Below are 21,535 nucleotides of genomic sequence, written 5' to 3' on the forward strand. Positions count from 1 at the left end.
TTCCAGATGCACACAACCAGGGGTTTCCCATTCCAGACCCCCCCCCCCCCTGTGGTAGGGGAGCAGGTCCTGTGGTAGGGGAGCAGGCCCTGTGGTAGGGGAGTAGGACCTGTGGTAGGTGAGCAGGACTTGTGGTAGGGGAGCAGGGCCTGTGGTAGGGGAGCAGGTACTGTGGTAGGGGAGTAGGACCTGTGGTAGGGGAGTAGGACCTGTGGTAGGGGAGTAGTACCTGTGGTAGGGGAGCAGGTATTGTGGTAGGGGAGCAGGGCCTGTGGTTGGGGAGTAGGTACTGTGGTAGGGGAGTAGGACCTGTGGTAGGGGAGTAGGACCTGTGGTAGAGGAGCAGGTACTGTGGTAGGGGAGTAGGACCTGTGGTAGGGGAGTAGGACCTGTGGTAGGGGAGCAGGTACTGTGGTAGGGGAGTAGTACCTGTGGTAGGGGAGTAGGACCTGTGGTAGGGGAGTAGGACCTGTGGTAGGGGAGCAGGTACTGTGGTAGGGGAGTAGTACCTGTGGTAGGGGAGTAGGACCTGTGGTAGGGGAGTAGGACCTGTGGTAGGGGAGCAGGTACTGTGGTAGGGGAGTAGTACCTGTGGTAGGGGAGTAGGACCTGTGGTAGGGGAGCAGGTACTGTGGTAGGGGAGTAGTACCCGTGGTAGGGGAGTAGGACCCGTGGTAGGGGAGTAGGACCTGTGGTAGGGGAGTAGGACCTGTGGTAGGGGAGCAGGTGCTGTGGTAGGGGAGTAGGACCTGTGGTAGGGGAGTAGGACCTGTGGTAGGGGAGTAGGACCTGTGGTAGGGGAGTAGGACCTGTGGTAGGGGAGCAGGTACTGTGGTAGGGGAGTAGTACCTGTGGTAGGGGAGTAGGACCTGTGGTAGGGGAGTAGGACCTGTGGTAGGGGAGTAGAACCTGTGGTAGGGGAGCAGGTACTGTGGTAGGGGAGTAGGACCTGTGGTAGGGGAGTAGGACCTGTGGTAGGGGAGTAGGACCTGTGGTAGGGGAGTAGGTACTGTGGTAGGGGAGTAGGACCTGTGGTAGGGGAGCCGGTCTTCATATATATGAACTAGTATGGACAGGCCTATTAGAGTTTTGGATCACATCATTTGGGTTTAGAAATGCACCAGACAGGATCTGAAATGGTACGCTATTCCCTGTATAGTGCACTCCTTTTGACCAGGGCAATATGGTGCCATTCCAGATGCACACAACCAGGGGTTTCCCATTCCAGACCCCCCCCCCCCCCCCAGCCCCTAGACCAGCGCTTCCCAATGCTCCCCTCATATACTCAATCTACTAGGCAACGCGACTCAATCTACCTCCCGCTGGGCCCACGGCCTGAACCCCTGACCTCTTCTTCTCTCTCCCACTCATCAACTATCACAGCATTTGCATTTCCAGTCTAGTTAAAGCGAGTGGATTGAGGGGGGGGGGGGGGGAGGTGTAGGGGAGAGCGGCGGGGGTACCCTCCCTCTGGCTGTACAGCCGGCCTCTTTCTCATCCCGCTGACACCCCACACAGCCCAGCCAGCCAGTCAGCTAGCCAGCCCATCCCAGGGCTGGGGCAGCGGTCTAGTCTGGGGTTAATGCACCAGGCTACTCCCATTGTCTCTGGATTAATGAAGTGTTCCCTGCCTGTCCCCTTTCATTCAGAGACAATGAGACATGGAAGGAGTGTTACATTTTAAATGGCAATCGACACACATTGGCCTTAAAGTCAGTAAGTCATATACACACACTGCATAAGTGGCTGTAGCCTTGGAAGTAATGACATTGTGTTTGCTGCTTTTGATGCACTTGTCTTCCCTGTTAACCTTTTGAATTCATGGACAGTGAGAGAAGGTGTTTGTAATTGGAATGGATAGACTCATGGCTCTTGAATAGTAGGAGGACGTAGCATGTGTCATTTGTGAACATGGAAGGTTGGTCATGTCTACCCTAAAGAACAGCAAGGGAGACCTCTAGAGGAAGGAAAGGGAACAGCATGAATATACCTTGGCTCTGCCACTCCACACACACTGCCAAGTCCAGTGCTCTGTTTCTGACCTCACACTGTCCACTATCGCTCAATGACAGGCTTCAGCTCTTGCCCAGATCCTTAGACAACATCACTGTTACGGTATTGTAAGAATAGTAACCTACCACCACTGTAAGAGCATCAATTAGTGTGTGTTTGCAACGTTAAATTTACAGACTGAACTTGAAATCAAGTACAAAACCACCATTATCCACAGTTCATTGTGTCCCAATACTGACATATGGCGTCTAAGATACCAATGATGTCACCGACACAGAGTGTGTGTCCCACATGGCACCCTATTCCACAGGCGGCTGGTGGTACCTTAATTGGAGGGACGGTCTCGTAGTAATGGCTGGAACGGAATACATTAAATGTTATCGAACACATCAAACATGTGGTTTCCATGTGTTTGATACCATTCCATTCACTCCGTTCCAACCATTAGTATGAGCCGTCTTCCCCTCAGCAGCCTCCGGTGCCCTAGAACCTTATGGGCCCTAGCCAAAAGTAGTGCACTATAAAGTGAATGGGGTGCCATTTGGGATGCTATCTGAGTCCTCAGAGAAGATGCCTCATTCATTCTCAGAGGATAACCCTCAATTATAGTATTGGTTTATTTATTCATCCAATATCACAAATAGTTTTATTACATACTTTATTGAATATCAAACAGTGTTGGCCTCTGCTCTGGTATTTATTATTGAAGTTGCATTTTAAATTAATGAAATTATATAAATTGAGTTTTATTATGTGCAGTCTTGCCAGTCTTTAGCTACATAGCCTTTGTTCTGGCATGAGCCATAAAGAGGCAGGTGATTTATCAACTGGATGAACCCCATCCAGACAGTGAGGTCCTACTGCCAGCTACACTTCAGCTACACTACATACCTCTACTGCAAGCTACACTACACACTGTACTTCAGAAGTCTCAGTCTGAGCCTGCTCTTTACTCGTTGCCACACATACTGCTGGCTTTTACAGTCCACATGGATGCACCACCAGGTGTTACTGTGGTGAAAAGAAAACAATTCTGCTGCACCGTTGCTCTTCAGGCCAGAGGAAGAGGATGTGTTAGGCGCGGTATGTGTGTGTTAGGTGTGTTAGGCGTGTTAGGCGTGGTGTGTGTGTGTGACAGGTGTGGAATCAGGCAGGGCGTGGAGCGCTGCCTACAGCCGACAGCTTGTTACGGTGTTATGCTGCTGTGATTGGGGACCTGCGTGACTGGCCTCTAACCTCTGACCCCTTCCTTTCGTTTGTAGTGCTGAGTATCCGTGGCGCCCAGGAGGAGGAGCCTCCAGATGCCCAGCTCATGCGATTGGACAACATGTTGCTGGCGGAGGGCGTGTCTGGACCGGAGAAGGGGGGCGGTTCTGCAGCGGCTGCGGCTGCAGCTGCAGCCTCAGGAGGCGGGGCAGGAGCGGATAACTCAGCGGAACACTCGGACTACAGAGCCAAGCTCTCTCAGATCAGACAGATCTACCACACAGAACTGGAGAAATACGAACAGGTGAGAGTGGACAGGATACACTCATCCCTCAGAGAACTACTGTCTTTGGTGCCTTTTACCATAATCACATACTCTAACCGTGTAACCCGAACACACCAGCTCCTCCATCACCATTCCCATCACAGTGATTATTTATTAACATATGACTACCTGCCATCCATATTACTACTTCAGGCTAATGATCCTTTTAAACCCATCCAAGCCCTGCTAACCCCACTGCAACACAGTGTTGTAACCCACTGACTCATGTCCATTCATGTTGATGACACGTCACCAGTCAGAAACAATAGAAAGGCAACTTCATTTCTGATATTTACATAACAAATTAGGAGACTTTCTACATTTATGGCATCCATCTAAAGATATATTTGACAGATTTTCTCTCATCCCCATTGAATCCCCATGTAATGTGCAGTTTCCTTCTCTTCTCCTCCATGTCATTATGTACCATGCCAATAAATCAGAGTGGATTTTACTGCATAGCGTTATGTCTACTTTCCAAACCAATATGCACACAGTCAAACATGAAGCCCTGACTGGCTGGAATGAATGCATGCCCTGTTAGATGAAATGCAGATGTATTTTCCGTATAGCTCTAGACACTGCTTACATTTTCATTCATATAAAAAAGCAAAGCCAGAGTGTTGTGATGTTAGTCTAGTCTATAGACAGGGTTGCCATCCTGAAACATACATACAGTGGAGTAGGGTGAAGTTCCCTCTAGACGCTGATCTAGGGTCAGTTTTACATTTTCCCAACTATTCGTTAAGGTTAGGATTGGGGGAAGGGAAGCGGATCCTAGATCTGTACCTAGGGGAAACTTCACCCTGGAGCCACATACAATAGGCAGGGCTGTAGCAGTCGGGAGTAGTGTGGGAAACAGTCCTGTGACTATGCCACCATCACATGCTGACAATGTACTATATAATAATATATTATATGTAATATATATGTAATATACTGTATTTAAGATGGTATCCCATGGCGGATGGAGGGGGGAGAGTTACACAGGGAGTCATGGCAACGGAAACAAGGTACTCCTCCACTGCAGACCACTGCCCTCCCATACACTAAAGAGATATACTATATTTTATAGTCATAATATGATTAATTTAACAACATTATTATTTTTTACTTTGGTTAGGTTTTTTACCAAATAGACACATTTTATTCAGGATGTCTTGAATCAAGTACATTTTTTCACATCTGGCTAGTTTTAATAAAGCTGGATTAGGAGTAACTGAATCTATTCAGAATCCAATGTGAACTTGGCTCCTGTGATTTTATTTACAACCCAGAGCTTTCAAAACCAGCACTTTATACCACACTTCCCTCCCCTTGCAATCTCAGCGATAGTGAACAGACTCCCACTGTCAGGGTTAGGATTAGAACTGGATGGCAACCCAGTCTTGTAAAGCAGTAGTGTTGCTTAGGGAGACAAAATACTATAACTCACTCATGATTTATTACCACTATTTATTAGTAGCTTTGCTAACAGCTTTACCAGGTTTTTAAATGTATTTTTTATTTATTTATTTTTTTCAAGAAGTTTATTTGTAATTTATGCAATGCGACAGGCCATCAGGGGACAGAATGTCTGCAAGCTTATAATACTTCCAGTAGAATCCCAAGCAGAACATTGTACTACCTCAACCATGTTTGCATGCGTTTTGTTTCAGATAAGGCCCACATACTGTACACGTGAACCAGGCTATACGTTTCTGTGCTAGGTCTGCGTGTGTGTTAACCAATGTTGTCATCATGACGTACAGTGCCTTCAGAAAGTATTCACACCCCTTGACTTTTTCCACATTTTGTTGTGTTACAAAATGTAACATTTAGTTGTGTTACAGCCTGGCCTACACACAATACCCCATAAATCCAAAGTGGATTTATGTTTTTTGACATTTTTACAAAATAATTTAAAGCTGAAATGTCTTGAGTCAATAAGTATTCAAACCCTTTATTATGGAAAGCCTAAATAAGTTACGGAGTAAAATTTCACATAATAAGTTGCATAGACTCATGAGAGGAAGGAAACTGCTCAGGGATTTCACCATGAAGCCAGTGGTGACTTTAAAACAGTAACAGAGTTTAATGGCTGTGATAGGAGAAAACTGAGGATGGATCAACAAAATTGTAGTTACTCCACAATACTAATCTAATTGAAAGAGTGAAAAGAAGGAAGCCTGTATAAAAATAAAAATATTCCAAAACATGCATCCTGTTTTCAACAAGGCACTAAAGTAATGCTGCAAAAAAATGTCTCAAAGAAATGTACTTTTTGTCCTGAATACAAAGTGTTATGTTTGGGGCAAATCCAATACAACACATTACTGAGTACCAGCATACAGTAGTGGTGGCTGCATCATGTTATGGGTATGCTTGTAATAGTTGAGGACTGGGGAGTTTTCAGGATAAAAAAGAAACAGAATGGCGCTAAGCACAGGGAAAATCCTAGAGGAAATGTGGTTCAGGCTGCTTTCCACCAGACACTGGGAGATTAATTCACCTTTCAGCAGGACAATAACCTAAAACAAAAGGCCAAATCTACACTGGAGTTGCTTACTTAGAAGACAGTGAATTACAGTTTTTACTTAAATCTGCTTGAAAATCTATGGTAAGACCTGAAAATGGTTATCTAGCAAGTATCAACAACCAATTTGACAGAGCTTGAAGAATAAAAAAAATAACGTGCAAATATTGTACAATCCAGGTGTGGAAAGCTCTTAGAGACTTACCCCCAAAAAACTCACAGCTGTCATCACTGCCAAGGGTGATTATAACATGTATTGACTCAGGGGTTGAATACTTATCTAATCAACATATATTAGTGTTTTATTTGACAAATGTTCTAATTTTTCTTCCATGGTATTTTGTGTCGATCATTGACAAAAAAATTACAATTGATTGAATCCCACTTTGTAACACAACAGAATGTGGAAAAAAAGGGGTGTGAATTCTTTCTGAAGGCACTGTATGTCTCTAATCTATCTGTGCCTGTGCCAGATGGCTTCACTGTCATCCCCATACATCACTGTGTGACACCATGACCACTCTGCACCTTACCTCTCATATCATAACCACCGATTCACTGTCATTTACATTCATTGTACAGTCATTTTTGTGTTTATTGTCTCTCTTCATTCACATCCCTGCTGCGTTCATAACTATTACTTTCATGTCAATAAAGACCTTTGAGAAGTGTAAAATGACAGACATATTGCATAGTGACAGGGACAGAGAGAAAGAGCGAGATAAAAAAAGAGAGCGGGAGAGAGCGATTAAAAGAAGGAGAAAAGGAGAGACAAGGAAAGAGGGAGAGAGAGTTAGAGAGAAAGAGAAAAATACAGGGGCCGAAAGAGGGAGAGAGACAGAGGTATACTGTAATATCATGTCAGGTTCACGCCTGGTGCCACACAGGAGGATGAGTATAACATCATGGCATGTTCATCTCTCAAGCCTCTCGGCTGCGACTCGGCTGCGGTGAGAAGAGGAGGTGTGCTGCTCGTCAGCAGGGACTAGCAGCTGTCAGTTCCCAATGTCTCCTTTTTTTTAAAGACGACACTTCCAGTTGCCATCGCCACTTCTGTTTAATATGAAAAATGTCACCACTTATATTCCTCCTTGGCTTCCCAACGTGGAAGCATTCCCCAGAACTGCATGCATTAAACACTGCTTGATTTCCATCTCATTTTTATTTTCTGTCTATGTGCAAGACATTGATTCACTTAGAATACCATGTATAATTTCACTCTGCATGCAGACACTGGCTTTAGTCCAACAGTAAAAGATATGGCAAGGTCTTACAATAGCAATGCAGTAATTCTCCACCATGGTGAGGCTGCTATGGGCACTCTCACCAACAACATTTATTTTGACTGTCTAGATAGAATAAACTGAAGTCACACTGGATAACAGTGTCTGCTAATTGACTAAATGACCATTTATCTGTTCACCTTCTCTCTCTGTTTGTCTCTTCCCCCCTCTGCAGGCTTGTAACGAGTTCACAACCCATGTGATGAACCTGCTGAGGGAGCAGAGTCGCACGCGGCCCATCTCTCCCAAGGAGATAGAGCGCATGGTGGGGATCATCCACCGCAAGTTCAGCTCCATCCAGATGCAGCTTAAACAGAGCACCTGCGAAGCAGTCATGATCCTACGCTCACGCTTCCTCGATGCCAGGTGTGTGTCTCTGTGTGTGTGTGTGTGTGTGTGTGTGTGTGTGTGTGTGTGTGTGTGTGTGTGTGTGTGTGTGTGTGTGTGTGTGTGTGTGTGTGGTGTGTGTGTGTGTGTGTGTGTGTGTGTGTGTGTGTGTGTGTGTGTGTGTGTGTGTGTTTACAGCTGTACAAATGACCACATACAAAGTCACTGTACCACTGCAATGTTTTGTTGACTTGCGTAGCTAGCCATGTCCCTACCTGTAAGTGCAATATTCACATAAAGTTTTTTTTATAGTAGCATAGTAGCATAATGTAGTAGTAATGTCCACAGCAGGTTATTCTACAGCTTACCACCACTCTATACAACAACATCACAACTGATCTTCCAAAATCTTCCAAGCCTTTGAGCCTACAGACAGTACATCTCTGGGAGCCATTTGGACCAGCACATACGAGGTTGCTGCTTGGACACTGACAATCCTCTCCTCTCTCAAGGCTCCATAACGCTAAATGTTTTCCATTTTTAAATATAATCGCTTGTTTCTTTTGATGCATGTTTTGGATTTGCATACATTTCTCCAAGGATAAATCTAATTCAGAGTCGGAGTCAGAGGCATAACATTTAAATTAGGCTTTTGCTCTTCTCACAAAGATCCTCAACTATTATTTTGTAAATGATTGTGGCTGTGGTGCTGGTGCAGGGAGGGAGGCAAGGGAAGGGCTTTAAGTGAGAGGGTGAGAGAGACAGCGAGAGAGAGACAGAGGGAGAGAGACAGAGAGAAAGAGAGAGAGACAACAAGAGAGAGTGAAACAGCGAGAGAGAGCGAGACAGTGAGAGAAAGAGAGAGAGAGCGAGAGAGAGAGCGAGAGAGATAGCCAGAGAGAGAGAGAAATAGCCAGCGAGATAGCCAGAGAGAGAAAGAGAGAGAGAGAGAGAGAGAGAGAGCGAGAGAAAGAGAGAGAGATAGCCAGAGAGAGAGAGAGATAGCCAGAGAGAGAGAGATAGCCAGAGAGAGAGAGCGGAGAGAGAGAGAGAGAGATAGCCAAAGAGAGAGAGATAGCCAGAGAGAGAGAGAGAGAGAGGGAGAGAGAGAGAGAGAGAGAGAGGGGCACTGCTCTACCAGTCTCAGCTCTACTGATTAATCTGCAGCCTGCCCTAACACCATGCTGTGTTCATTTACATATTCTCATGCAGGCTTTTGGAGTGCCGGGTGGAGATTTCAGCACAAATCTCTCTAACCAGTCAGTTGACCCGATGCACGGAGTCAAACATTTTACAGGGTTCCCTTCCCAGCTTATGTAAAACTCTCTCATGAGATGTGGCACATGCAGACATAACCTAATAGAGGGTGGAGATGGAGGAAGAGATGGAGGAGTCAGTGAGCTGAACGGGTCATGTTTACAGCACATTGTCTATCTTTTAATAAGAAAGTGTAGTGTTGTGTTGTTTGTCAGGATTTGCAGGCAGTGTTTATTTCTATTTGTGAACCTCTGAGAACATCTTTCATACCAGGTTAGGCAGCTGTATTGAATGTATTGTATTGAATTGGATGGCAGTTGTATTGTTACTGTATGTGGTGCCCAAGTTTTGCTTTTTACCGCAAGTGGCTTTGACGCATTTACTGTATGCAGGCATTAGATTGACCAGGCCCTATGAACAGTATGTATTGTGCATGGTGTTTCTTCTGGTCCTAACTAACCAATCTCTATCATTCTCCGTGCAGACGGAAAAGACGGAACTTCAACAAGCAGGCGACAGAGATCCTGAATGAGTACTTCTACTCCCACCTGTCTAACCCCTACCCTAGTGAGGAGGCCAAGGAAGAGCTGGCCAAGAAGTGCTCCATCACAGTTTCACAGGTACAGTACAGCACCACCTGTCTACAGGAACACCACACTACACCTAGAACAGGACTAGAGACAGTAGTGGATTATTTATTATTCTTTTATTAATTCAAAGGATACATCTCAGGGACTACATTGATAGTGTAATATGATGATTGATAATGTTATTTAGATTGCACTAACAATACCAAGGTAAACAGCAGTAATGTTCTGTGTTTTTCATCCATCATTCGGAAATGGGTAATCTCCTCAAACGGTTTCATTAAGTTTATGTAAAATGATTTTGAGGATGCATCTGGGCATCGTTTGATGAAAACAACGTGCTTCAGGGTCTGAATGATTAGCTGAGCTTTTGTCTGTGCCCCAAATTGCATCCTATTCCCTATAATGCACTGCTTTTGACCAGAGCCCTTTCTGACCAATGCCCATAGAGAATAGGGGTCCATTTGGGACACAACCTCTGTGTTCCTGGGTCTGTAATAAAATAACCTACCTTCTGTCTGCGTTTGTTTCAAACTTTGCAACAGGATTGATTATTTTTTTCATTTTAATGTTGTTTATCATTAGCGCTAGCTGGCTTATCCCGGTAGCTTCATCGGGGAGTCCATTAGCTGTAATGGGTGTTAGCTAGCGGGTGTTGACTGATTGGTGCTAGCGTGAGCTCTGATTATAGCTGCAGTCATACTGACATAATTAGACTGTTATTGGCAATCATTCCCTTCTGCCACTAATGTGGATTCACAGCACTGGTCTATGTAGCCAGCGGGAGCACTCACTATTACCTCAAAGGCTGTCCCAAATGGCACCCTTTTCCCTTTATACTGCACTACCTTTGACCAGGGCCCATTTGGGATGCAGAAAAAGTCTTCCTTCCCTGTCATATATATGATATGCCAGACAGTGGAAGGCCACGCATGCAGAACTCATTCTGATTCTGATTTCACGCTCACAATTTGCTCATTAGAAATGTGGGAAATAATTTGTGTAACAAAATAATTTACAATTTGCACATTGTTTGTACAGGTTTCCAACTGGTTTGGAAACAAAAGAATCAGATACAAGAAAAACATTGGAAAGTTCCAGGAAGAAGCCAATATGTATGCTGCCAAAACTGCAGTCAACGCAACCAACGTTTCCTCACATGGAAGCCAGGCTAATTCGCCCTCCACCCCAAATTCTGCAGGTAAAGAACAATACCAATGGTTTACCCTTTTTAAAGATAGGCTACAATATATGGAAGGCTCTGAATAAACTCTCTATATGAGACAAGGATATTTTTCTTCAAAATAGAAAAAATAAAAAAGGCTTTGTCCAAGAGTAGGATACCTGGGCCTCATATCAATGATTTCTGCCCTGCTGTTTTTCTTTTCAATTAACACAGCTTTTCTCCTATTTTATCTCAATACTTACTCTTTTACACTGTCAGAACATTACATTTTTGTTGTACCATTTTCATTTACAAATTTAATGAATGAATTAATCTTGTTGAACATGAATAACATTTGTACAGAAACACATAACATATCATGATGCTAAGCATTTTGACTGTAGAAACATACTATCATTCTACTTTCATATTGACAAATGGGCACAACAACAACAACCGCCCCTGATGTCGGTGCTTGACTCACCTTTCCCTCAGCATTATGCTGCCACTCTCTAATCTGTCTGCTCACTTTTGCCCTAGCCCTAACTCTATATTCTAACTCTAGCTCTATATTCTAACTTTAGCTCTATATTCTAACTCTAGCTCTATATTCTAACTCTAGCTCTATATTCTCACTCTAGCTCTGTATTCTAACTCTAGCTCTGTATTCTAACTCTAGCTCTATATTCTAACTCCAGCTTAAGCTCTATTAACACTTTGCATGGTGCTTCTCCGGGTCTAACCCTGGGCGGGTCTAACCCTGGATGGGGCCAACCCTGGACGGGGCCAAGTGGCTGAATCCTGCTCTGCTCGCTCCTCTTTCGCTCTGCTCTGTGATTCCAGTGCTCCCTCTTTCTTCTTCCAGGTTCTGCTGGCTCTTTTAACATGTCAAACTCTGGCGACTTGTTCATGAGCGTGCAGTCTCTCAATGGGGACTCGTACCAAGGTGCTCAGGTTGGAGCCAACGTGCAGTCACAGGTAGGGCCATATAACTAAGCAGTGCAGAAGACACTACTATAGAAACAGACCCAGACCCACTTCCTGAAGAACAGGCCTTGTAATCGACATTAATCGCACCACAGGAATCTCAGTACTGCTCTAGTGTCTGGTTCACTTTGGGCTCCTAATACCACCACTACATAGGGTTTTCAAGGTATTGTTATCCACAATTGTTACTAAAACATGCTTACAGTGAGTGTAGTGATGAAAATAATGTAATACTCTCTGCAGCTCTTTTTATATGCCATTAGTTCATCCTTTCGACAGTCTTCTAAATACATAATGTTTTGGTTATCTTGCTTCTTCTTGTCAATGGCTGGATGTAGTTCATGTGCGTTTTCTCTGCCTGGACTGTATTATAATACTACTTTCCTTCTGGTCTTTGTGTTTGTCTTGTCTGCTCTGACCTGGCTTTGTCTGTGTTCCTGTGTTGTGTTTCAGGTGGATACCCTTCGCCATGTTATCAGTCAGACAGGCGGATACAGTGAGGGCCTCACAGCCAGCCAGATGTACAGTCAACAGAGCATCAATGTCAGTAGAAAACAACTCTCTTCCCTACCAATTATTTCAAAGCCATAGGGCTCAGAATGACACTTAGTAGGGTTTGTCTCAGCTCCACCACAGTCACCTAGTTGATTGCTTCTGTATCGGTCATGCCAAGAGCAACGCACTGGCCGGCAGAACAGTGTTGGGCTGGCCGGCAGAACAGCGTTGGGCTGGCCACACACACACGGCACAGCCGGCTGAGCCTGTCAAGTTCAATCAGCTCTCCCGCAGCACCTGCAGCCATTCACGGCCATGTAGCTGTGCAGGGACGGCACAAGCAGGTGACACCTCCTGCGACGTGCGGCTCGGGGGCCCCTCCCCCCCAACGCCCCCGCCGACCACCTGACCCTGATTATCACTGCAGGTCCAGAGTCCTATCAAAGCAACCCCAGAGCAGTCACATTAAAAATAAAAATAAACAAAGCGCTAACCCTAGATAAAGCACCGGGGGCGTAACATGGGGGTATATTTCCATCATGTTATATTTCATTCTTATCTTTTAGGAGATGGGGTAGGAGAGTGAGTGTGTGTGTGTGTGTTTTGGTTGAGGGTGGGGGAAGAGGAGGGGAAGAAGGGGGGAGGTTAGCTGGCGGCTGCAAACAGCAGGGAAATTCACAGCGACAACCCGTGTCGTAAAAGGGGAAATCGATAAGACAGACACAAGAGAGCGGAGTGTGGACTTAGGACAGCAATCCAAGCGAATTGCTCAGATCATGCTCCCACCACTCTAATGGCCCTGACAGCGAGCTGCGGCGGCGTGCTGCGGTGAAAGCTACGACGAGGACGAGAGAGGACGGTCACAGTCACACACAGCCGTGCAGCTCGGCTGCTGGCTTCCTCTCACGTCCCTAAGCCTCACTCGTCGTGCCTCAATGGCCGTATGATAATGAGATGAAATGTCTCCTGTGAAAAAAAAACATGTATGTAGTGTATTCAAATACCCCTCCCTGGCTCGCTCTCCGCTCGTCTCCCTCCCACAGAACAGGCTGTGATAACCCTGAGAGAGCAGTACTAAAGTTGTCAAGCGCTGTTCTCAGACAGCACTCTGACCTCATGGATATCGTTATCCTTGGACGCCTGCTTGCTCCACTGTATCCTAAAATGTTACAATATGTTATTTTCCACACATGTTCATAGCCTTAAAAGAGCCTCTTACTGCATAATAAGAGAAGAATATCATCTTATCTGTATGATAAGAGAAGGATATCATCTTATCTGGATGGTAAGAGAAGGATATCATCTTATCTGGATGGTAAGAGAAGGATATCATCTTATCTGAATGGTAAGAGAAGGATATCATATCTGAATGGTAAGAGAAGGATATCATCTAATCTGTATGGTAAGAGAAGGATATCATCTAATCTGTATGGTAAGAGAAGGATATCATCTTATCTGAATGGTAAGAGAAGGATATCATCTTATCTGAATGGTAAGAGAAGGATATCATCTTATCTGTATGGTAAGAGAAGGATATCATCTTATCTGAATGGTAAGCGGTTCTAACCAGTGATTTTTGGAATTAACATTTAAGAGCAGAGGACATTTTATATATATATTTTTTAAATGTTCTAATAAAATAGCACATAAAATATGGTTCCCCGTTCTCAATATAGGATTTGGGGAGATATAATAAATGATTTATACATTTTAGTATTCTGGAGTGGGTTTGATTACTATGTAGTTTATTTCCTTTGTCTCTCTGCAGCAATATACTTCAATAGTATTTGTGTTAAAAATGACAGATTTACTTCAGTATCAAACCTATTCACAAAGTAAAGCCCAGGAAAGCTGTCAGCTTAGAAACAGTGAATGACCTTTGTGCTCGTCCAGCTTTACAGACGGAGAAGAGAGAGAGAGAAAGACACGAGAAAGAGAGGTCGGGAATATGTCCTATCTATCTGTTACACGATGAAAAGCCTCCCTTCTCTGTGTTGATAATGACTGAGCAGATGCATAATGTGATTTGTGGTAGACTAGAGCAGTAATTACAGTTAGGAAATAGACAGAGTGTCACCAAAGTCAGACATTTTAAGACTTTTATTTTTCTCCATTTTTTATTACAGACTTTCTTCTGCCTGAAATAACGGGCTTTGAAATTAAAGGCTGTCGAGGACCATTTCCATTTTTTCTGATGGCATGAAATTTGCTATTAATATCCCAAATGCTCTTTAGCAGGCTCGTCTCCAGGACTGGAAATGGCCTACAAGTCTTTCATTGTGTTTTCATTCAATCTTCCAATGTCATAATTTGCTACCATTGATTCCTCTTAGGACTGTTTTGTGACTTTTGTTTTAAGGTCCTTTTCAGATGTTGTCACTGTTATTATGTGTGTCGTTAAATGTGGCAGCCGTTTTTATCAATCCCAGTGATACAAGATTGCAATCATATTGGTTTTGAAGTGAAGACAAAAATGTTTTCATTATACTCATTGCCCTGTATGTGATCTGATAGTGATATTTGTGATTTACAGAATTTTCAGTTGCTTCAAACAAGTACAATTTTTATGACAATTCCATTCTGAAATATGAGGTCTAGTTTACTGTAATTTGAGTGAATTAGATGTTCGTCCAATGCAGATTTGGCTTGAGGCTCTAGGGGATTATAGGTTGAGTAGTTTAGGAGTTGTTCCAGCATTAGGACTAAAGCTCATACCGTAGTTACTACATGTGCCCTCAGGACTTCACAGATACAGCATTCAATGCTGCAGATGAGATGATATAATAATCTTATTGAACTGCATAATGAATATGTACTCTGAAAGAAAAGAGAGAAAAAAAGCATAGAAAAACTTTTTTCTTTCTTTTTTTTTTAACTTGTCCCATCGCTGAAACTCAGCTACGGACTCGGGAGAGGCAAAAGTCGAGAGCCATGCGTCCTCCGAAACACGATGCTGCCAAGCCGCACTGCTTCTTGACACATTGCTCACTTAACCCGTAGCCAGAGAAAACCTATGTTATGGGTATATGCCTGTGTCCTATGCCTGTACTCATCTTTCCTCTCTCCTTCTGTCTCTTTTGTCTCTCTCAGGCAAACGGAGGCTGGCAGGATGCAACCACCCCCTCATCAGTGACATCACCCACAGAAGGACCTGGAAGTGTTCACTCTGACACGTCCAACTGATCCCTCCACCCTCCTCCTCCACCACCATCCAGACACCCCCAACCTCCACCCTCGATCAGCCAGCCCCCAGTCAGCTCCCCGTCAGAACTGGAGGTGACACTAGACTGGTCACAGAGCAGGAGACCTCTCTCTACAGGTGGGGACTACAGGATGAAACGCCATCATCACCACCACAGACAGTTCTTCATGTCTTATGTCCCGTCTCTACAACCAACTATGACACAGTCAGTCAGTAGCCTGAGTAGGGCTCTGTTCAGCCATTTATCTACGACCTCATTCATTGTCTGTCTGTACAGTTTTCTTCACCAGATATCCATTTTGCCTCTGTGTGATCATCTGACTTATAACACAGTATGCAAATAGTTACAACACGTATACACAGTATTGCCCGTATCTTGTAGATTGAAATGCTTTTCTCACTACCTCTATTGAAAATAACAACAAAACAACAACTTCTAAAAAAGCATTGTTTTTTTTTCTTTGTAATTACTGACATTGACAGTAGCTCCCAATCTCCCTTGTCCTGTCTCAAGGCTTGTTTTGAGGACAGTTTTGCCTTTGTGACAAGTTTTACCCTATATAATTACTTCATTCCCAACATTTGTTTTGTCCATAGTGCCAAAGTTCAACACAGGAGGGGAATTTTTATAATATGACATTGTGCTTGTGGAAAAATACATATCCATCTGACGTTTCACATCACATACCGTAGCTTAATAACATTTCTTGTTAGTAGATAACAATGGGATGATTTGAAAGGAGAACCTTGAGATTTAAATGTTCCTCCTCATTTTAGGCATTCTGTTTCAGAGCTTCTACAATGGTCAATAAAACATGACACATTTTTAGTGCAACAATGGCGTGTGTTCTGTTCAAACTGAATGAGTGGTCAACAATGGCGTGTGTTCTGTTCAAACTGAATGGTCAACAATGGCGTGTGTTCTGTTCATACTGAATGAGTGGTCAACAATGGCGTGTGTTCTGTTCATACTGAATGAGTGGTCAACAATGGCGTGTGTTCTGTTCAAACTGAATGAGTGGTCAACAATGGCGTGTGTTCTGTTCATACTGAATGAGTGGTCAACAATGGCGTGTGTTCTGTTCATACTGAATGAGTGGTCAACAATGGCGTGTGTTCTGTTCAAACTGAATGAGTGGTCAACAATGGCGTGTGTTCTGTTCAAACTGAATGAGTGGTCAACAATGGCGTGTGTTCTGTTCAAACTGAATGAGTGGTCAACAATGGCGTGTGTTCTGTTCAAACTGAATGAGTGGTCAACAATGGCGTGTGTTCTGTTCATACTGAATGAGTGGTCAACAATGGCGTGTGTTCTGTTCATACTGAATGAGTGGTCAACAATGGCGTGTGTTCTGTTCATACTGAATGAGTGGTCAACAATGGCGTGTGTTCTGTTCAAACTGAATGAGTGGTCAACAATGCATAAGCAAAACACAAAAGAGTAACGGTATGCTCCAGAATGAATGGAAGGGATGGTTTGGAAGGTTATAAAGAAATGGATCATGTTTTGTCTAGCTTCATGGTGATTCTAGCTTCATGGTGATTCTAGCTTCATGGTGAATCCAGCTTCATGGTGATTCTAGCTTCATGGTGATTCTAGCTTCATGCTGATTCTAACTTCATGGTGATTCTAACTTCATGGTGATTCTATCTACTGGAATTCTAATGCATTTCCTGCACTTGACATATTGTTTGTGGACTGAGTATCAGTTTAAAAAATGTACCCAGAACACTTAATCAGTGAGTACATTAGCATAAATTAAAATAAGCCAATATAATGTTTTTAAGCACAGTCACTTCCAGTGATTACCCTATGAAGGGTAACATATGTATTTGTCAAAGAGAAGAACACAGTACAGAGAACACACATTAATAATATGCTTATATCATTTTCATATTTTGAACATATGGTGTGTGTACATACACATACATACATACACTACCACTATCACTGTACATCAGTGTTATCAAAATAGCCAAATACTGCTGGTAACCAAAACCACTTGTGTAAGTGCAAAAAAGGCATTTTAATGTAAATGTTCATTCTGATGTTGTGTAACCAGGTGGTAGTCATGGAATACACAACTAAACACAATTCTGAAATCTTTCTCAAAGTTACTCTTTTCCCTCATAATTTCGTGTTATTGGTGCTAATTAGTTTATTTTTTTCAATAGTATATTTCTGTCCATTTCTTATTGTCACTGAGTTTGAACATCCGGTGTATCATCCTGTTTTTACATTTTGGTTGTGAAGGTTGGTCTCTACTCACTCTTATATTACAGCTTTCTCCTAGCATTTGACTTGAGTCGAAATTATGCAAAAAACCCAAAATGGGATATTAGATTTTTTCATTTTGTTGTAGCTACAGTATTTGCTTACACACAATTACACATTGCCTTCTTGTGCAATTCAACATATCTACCCTACCATTCCCTTGATACCAAAAAATAACTGCAGAAGCTTCAGCTCTATAGATTGGATTCGGCTTAACCAATTTCTTTTACCTTTATTTAACTAGGCAAGTCAGTTAAGAACAAATTCTTATTTTCAATGACGGCCTAGGAACAGTGGGTTAACTGCTTGTTCAGGGGCAGAACGACAGATTTGTACCTTGTCAGCTCGGGGATTTGAACTTGCAACCTTTCAGTTACTAGTCCAACACTCTAAGTATTCATCTCATAGAATTGTTCAGGTACTCTCTCTGTACTACAAAACCAAAAATACACTAGTGTTTGTTTATAGATATGAGATGGAAAAGACTAACCCTGATGGCACACAGACAGATACAGAAGATGTTGGGATATATTGTTATGTCCTCATGTTGTGAATAACTTGCATCATCATTTTTTTTCTTTATCGTTTTGCTTTTATTTTGCGTGGTTACAGGATTTACAGTACGTTACATTTTATTTTCTTGCTAGCATCATGTGAATTTGCTAAAGAATGCTCTATAGAGTATAAGTAGATGTGCACCTTTATTCTTGTGTTACATTTTGGGGGGTAATTGGACAGTATCCATTTTAAAACAAAGCAGCAACAGTAGGTCGTCATTGTAAATAAGAATTTGTTCTTTACTGACTTGCCTAGTTAAATAAAGGTTACATTTCATTAAAAAGTAATGTTTGACAGACACAGACAGATAGTAGGAAAGAGTTCCTCTCACATTACAGATATAATCCACTCACAGTTCACTTTGTACTTTCAGTCTAAAGCATTGACACACAAGCTTGCTTCTAAAATGTTTACTGTCTGTTAATTAAAGGTGATGTGAAAAGTTAGTGTCCATCCAAATCCGTATACCATGGTAACAGATATACATTATACAGTGTAACTACAATACCACACAGCTGAATCCACCATAGTCCTTCTTTCACAAACAGTCCATTTTATATTTGATATCATTTTTGGAGACGTGGACGTGTACTATGATGAGTGAAGCAAAATATTTTTTCAGTTGACGGACAACATGTGTACCCTATAAGTGGACTATGTTGGAGTGGTGTACCCTGGCCTTTCCATCCAGATGTTTGTTTTTTGTTGTTGATCATTTTAGCCATGTGGCCAGCAGAACAATAGCTTTTGTGATGCAGTGCCCCTAAAAAAAAAACGTTACTCTACTTTTCACATTGCCTGTCCAATACCACCGTATTATTGAAAGCTTCATGTAATGATGCTTTAAGTCTTTGAATATAAAAGGAAAAAAATACTATAAAAAGAAATAAGAAACTGTCAAATTTGTCAACATAAAATGTTTTCTTTGTTGCATGTATTTTGTTCTTTAATAAAATACCGTACTGCAGTGTTTTTGAATGTTACTTATTTTTTTATAAAGATTTCAGAGTGAAATCGTGGAGCCTTTTTCTTGACAGGTTTTAACTTTTAAGATCTCTGCAAATGTAAAAAAAGGTATACAAATGGAAACCGCAAAACTATTGTCTTTTTAATTCCTATTTAAAACCGTTTTTCCGTGGAGAAAAAAATTGCTAACAAGGTGTAGGTTTTATGGTCTCTTTCTTTGTACTAGTAATGCATATTCCAAATAAATTGTTTCTTTTGCTGCATACTTTTGTATTGTCCTCATTGATTTTTCTTGTCACACACATACTATGAAGATGTCCATACTTTAAAGGCACAATCCTTAATTAATTTATCCAGCCCCATCCCTCAGCTTTATAGCAAAACCAAGAAGCGGGGCTGCAGTTGACCAAGAAACAAATCAAGGACTGTGGATTTAAGACATGTGACAGCCAGAAAAAGTTAACTGTCTTTTTATTATGTTTTTGAGCAGTTTCTCCTCCAGACTTCAGTAACAGGGTCAGGGTCATGAGTTACTGTAGGACACAAGTTTACACGTCTCAGACTTGTCAGTCCTTCACCTCTGGATAGCGTCGCACATCACACTTAAAAAACATGGAAAAGCATCGGGCATTTTCTCACTATTGACATAGCGTCAGAGCTGGGGTGAGCTAGAGAGCATGTGATGGGGACGTTTTCTCAGTTTTCTAAAATCTGTGTGCTTACGGACAGCAGACAGACACTCTCTCCCTTCCCCCACTCACTTCTCTCCTCCCCTCCACACATAGCAGAGGGAGCCTTCAAGGCACGGTTAATGTGCGTTCCCTGAGAGAGGCGGGGTGCTCACTTATCTCTCTCTTCCAGATAAATGAGACAGGATGTCTGATTCTACTCTTCCAATGCATCTGTTTCTTCTTCTACATACTGAAAAAAGGAAAGAGAGAGAAAAGGGGTTGAAATCAACTTTTGGATTAGGAGCTAGGAAGGGTTTCCAAAACAATCAGAGAGAGCAGCCAAATCGCAGAGCGTGACGGAGACTGTGGGAGTGACATATGCAAACATGATCAAATATAATTACATGTGGATGTCTCCTTGCTTCTATCAAAGGGTTTCTTGTAGGCTCTGTTAGCAGGATGAAAGAGAGGAACTGTTGGGCGTGTACTGTATGCTTTAATATATTCACCATGGCTTTACAAACCTAAAAGGCATTGTGAGTTTAAGTAATTACTCTAGGTTCTCAGCAACCTCTTGAAAAGGCATAAATCCCATACTGAGTAGCAAATCAGTTGCCCTTTCTATTGAATCATTTGCAAATAGCCTGGTTAATGGTTTTCACCTGTACTAAGCCATGCATATATTTTTTTACATTTTCCTTTATTTAACTAGGCAAGTCAATTAAGAACAAATTCTTATTTACAATGACAGCCTAGGAAAAGTGGGTTAACTGCCTTGTTCAGGGGCAGAATAACAGATTTTTACCTTGCTAGCTCAGGGATTCAATCAAATTTCAGTTACTGACCTAACACTCTAACCACTAGGCTACCTGCCGCCCCTGGACACTTCACTCATACACTTGTGGTGCAATAAAGTGTAGTGACTAAGCAAAGCCTACTGAATGAACCAGAGGTGCACATGCCTTTACAATTTCTTATCAATATTCTTTATTCTAGTAAGAGTAACACTTCTTATAAATATTCAGTAGCATAATCCCCTTGAAGATCCCTTGGTTTTGAGGTGGCAGACGCTTGTTCTAGTATCTTGGGCAAACTGAAGGGACATATAGTGTAAAAAGCATGTAATTTCTCTAGTTCTGTCAATACTGTATATACTGCTATTACCAGCTGCACTTCATGAATAAATTCCTTCTCAAACACAAACTGTTTCCGCCATATTGGCTGTTTTTCTGGAAGGTCAGCAGCCAAGGGACTGGTGTCTGGGAAACATATTAAGTTAGGAAGAAGAACAATGCAAATCAAAGATGTGCTGTTAATTGCTGGCCAGTATTTAGAATCCCTCACGGTCCATCCCAGCAATTCAGAGATAACAAAATATTAATATTTTTCCAAAAATGTTTTAAATTAAATATCCTTGGAATGTTCTCCTGACATTCACTAAAATGTTGTGCACAACATTTTTAACAACCACCACAGAACATTCCCCAAAGAGTCTCATTAGGTTTACAGGTAATGTAATAACACAATGTGCCAGTAATATTTTCCCAGCATGTCACACCCTGACCGTAGAGAACCTTTTTATTTCTCTATTTGGGTAGGTCAGGGTGTGATTTGGGTGGGCATTCTAGATTATGTTTATCTAGCTATTTTTTTCTATGTTGTGTTCTAGTTTCTTTTTTCTATGTTGGGGGTTTTGTATGATT

At 42.4% G+C, this 21,535-nt stretch overlaps 1 protein-coding gene across 4 annotated transcripts in view; it reads left to right on the forward strand.

The window, feature by feature from the left end:
- LOC106560332 (pre-B-cell leukemia transcription factor 1) overlaps positions 1–19,424 on the forward strand; it is a 112,042-nt gene extending 92,618 nt beyond the window's left edge. Inside the window, exons 3-10 of one of the 4 annotated variants that reach the window (XM_014123140.3) lie at positions 3,276–3,523; positions 4,495–4,557; positions 7,518–7,708; positions 9,411–9,546; positions 10,555–10,714; positions 11,544–11,656; positions 12,119–12,208; positions 15,251–19,424. In XM_014123140.3, coding sequence (XP_013978615.1) covers positions 3,276–3,523; positions 4,495–4,557; positions 7,518–7,708; positions 9,411–9,546; positions 10,555–10,714; positions 11,544–11,656; positions 12,119–12,208; positions 15,251–15,343 — 1,094 coding nt within the window. In that variant the 3' untranslated portion in view covers positions 15,344–19,424. The remainder of the gene's footprint in view (positions 1–3,275; positions 3,524–4,494; positions 4,558–7,517; positions 7,709–9,410; positions 9,547–10,554; positions 10,715–11,543; positions 11,657–12,118; positions 12,209–15,250) is intronic. The other 3 variants (XM_014123142.3, XM_014123141.3, XM_014123143.3) reach the window with 3 other exon arrangements.
- The last annotated feature ends 2,111 nt before the right edge of the window (positions 19,425–21,535 follow it).

This window comes from Salmo salar, chromosome 10, assembly GCF_965601325.2.
Source record: "Salmo salar chromosome 10, fSalSal1, whole genome shotgun sequence".
NCBI classification, from domain to species: Eukaryota; Metazoa; Chordata; class Actinopteri; order Salmoniformes; family Salmonidae; genus Salmo; species Salmo salar.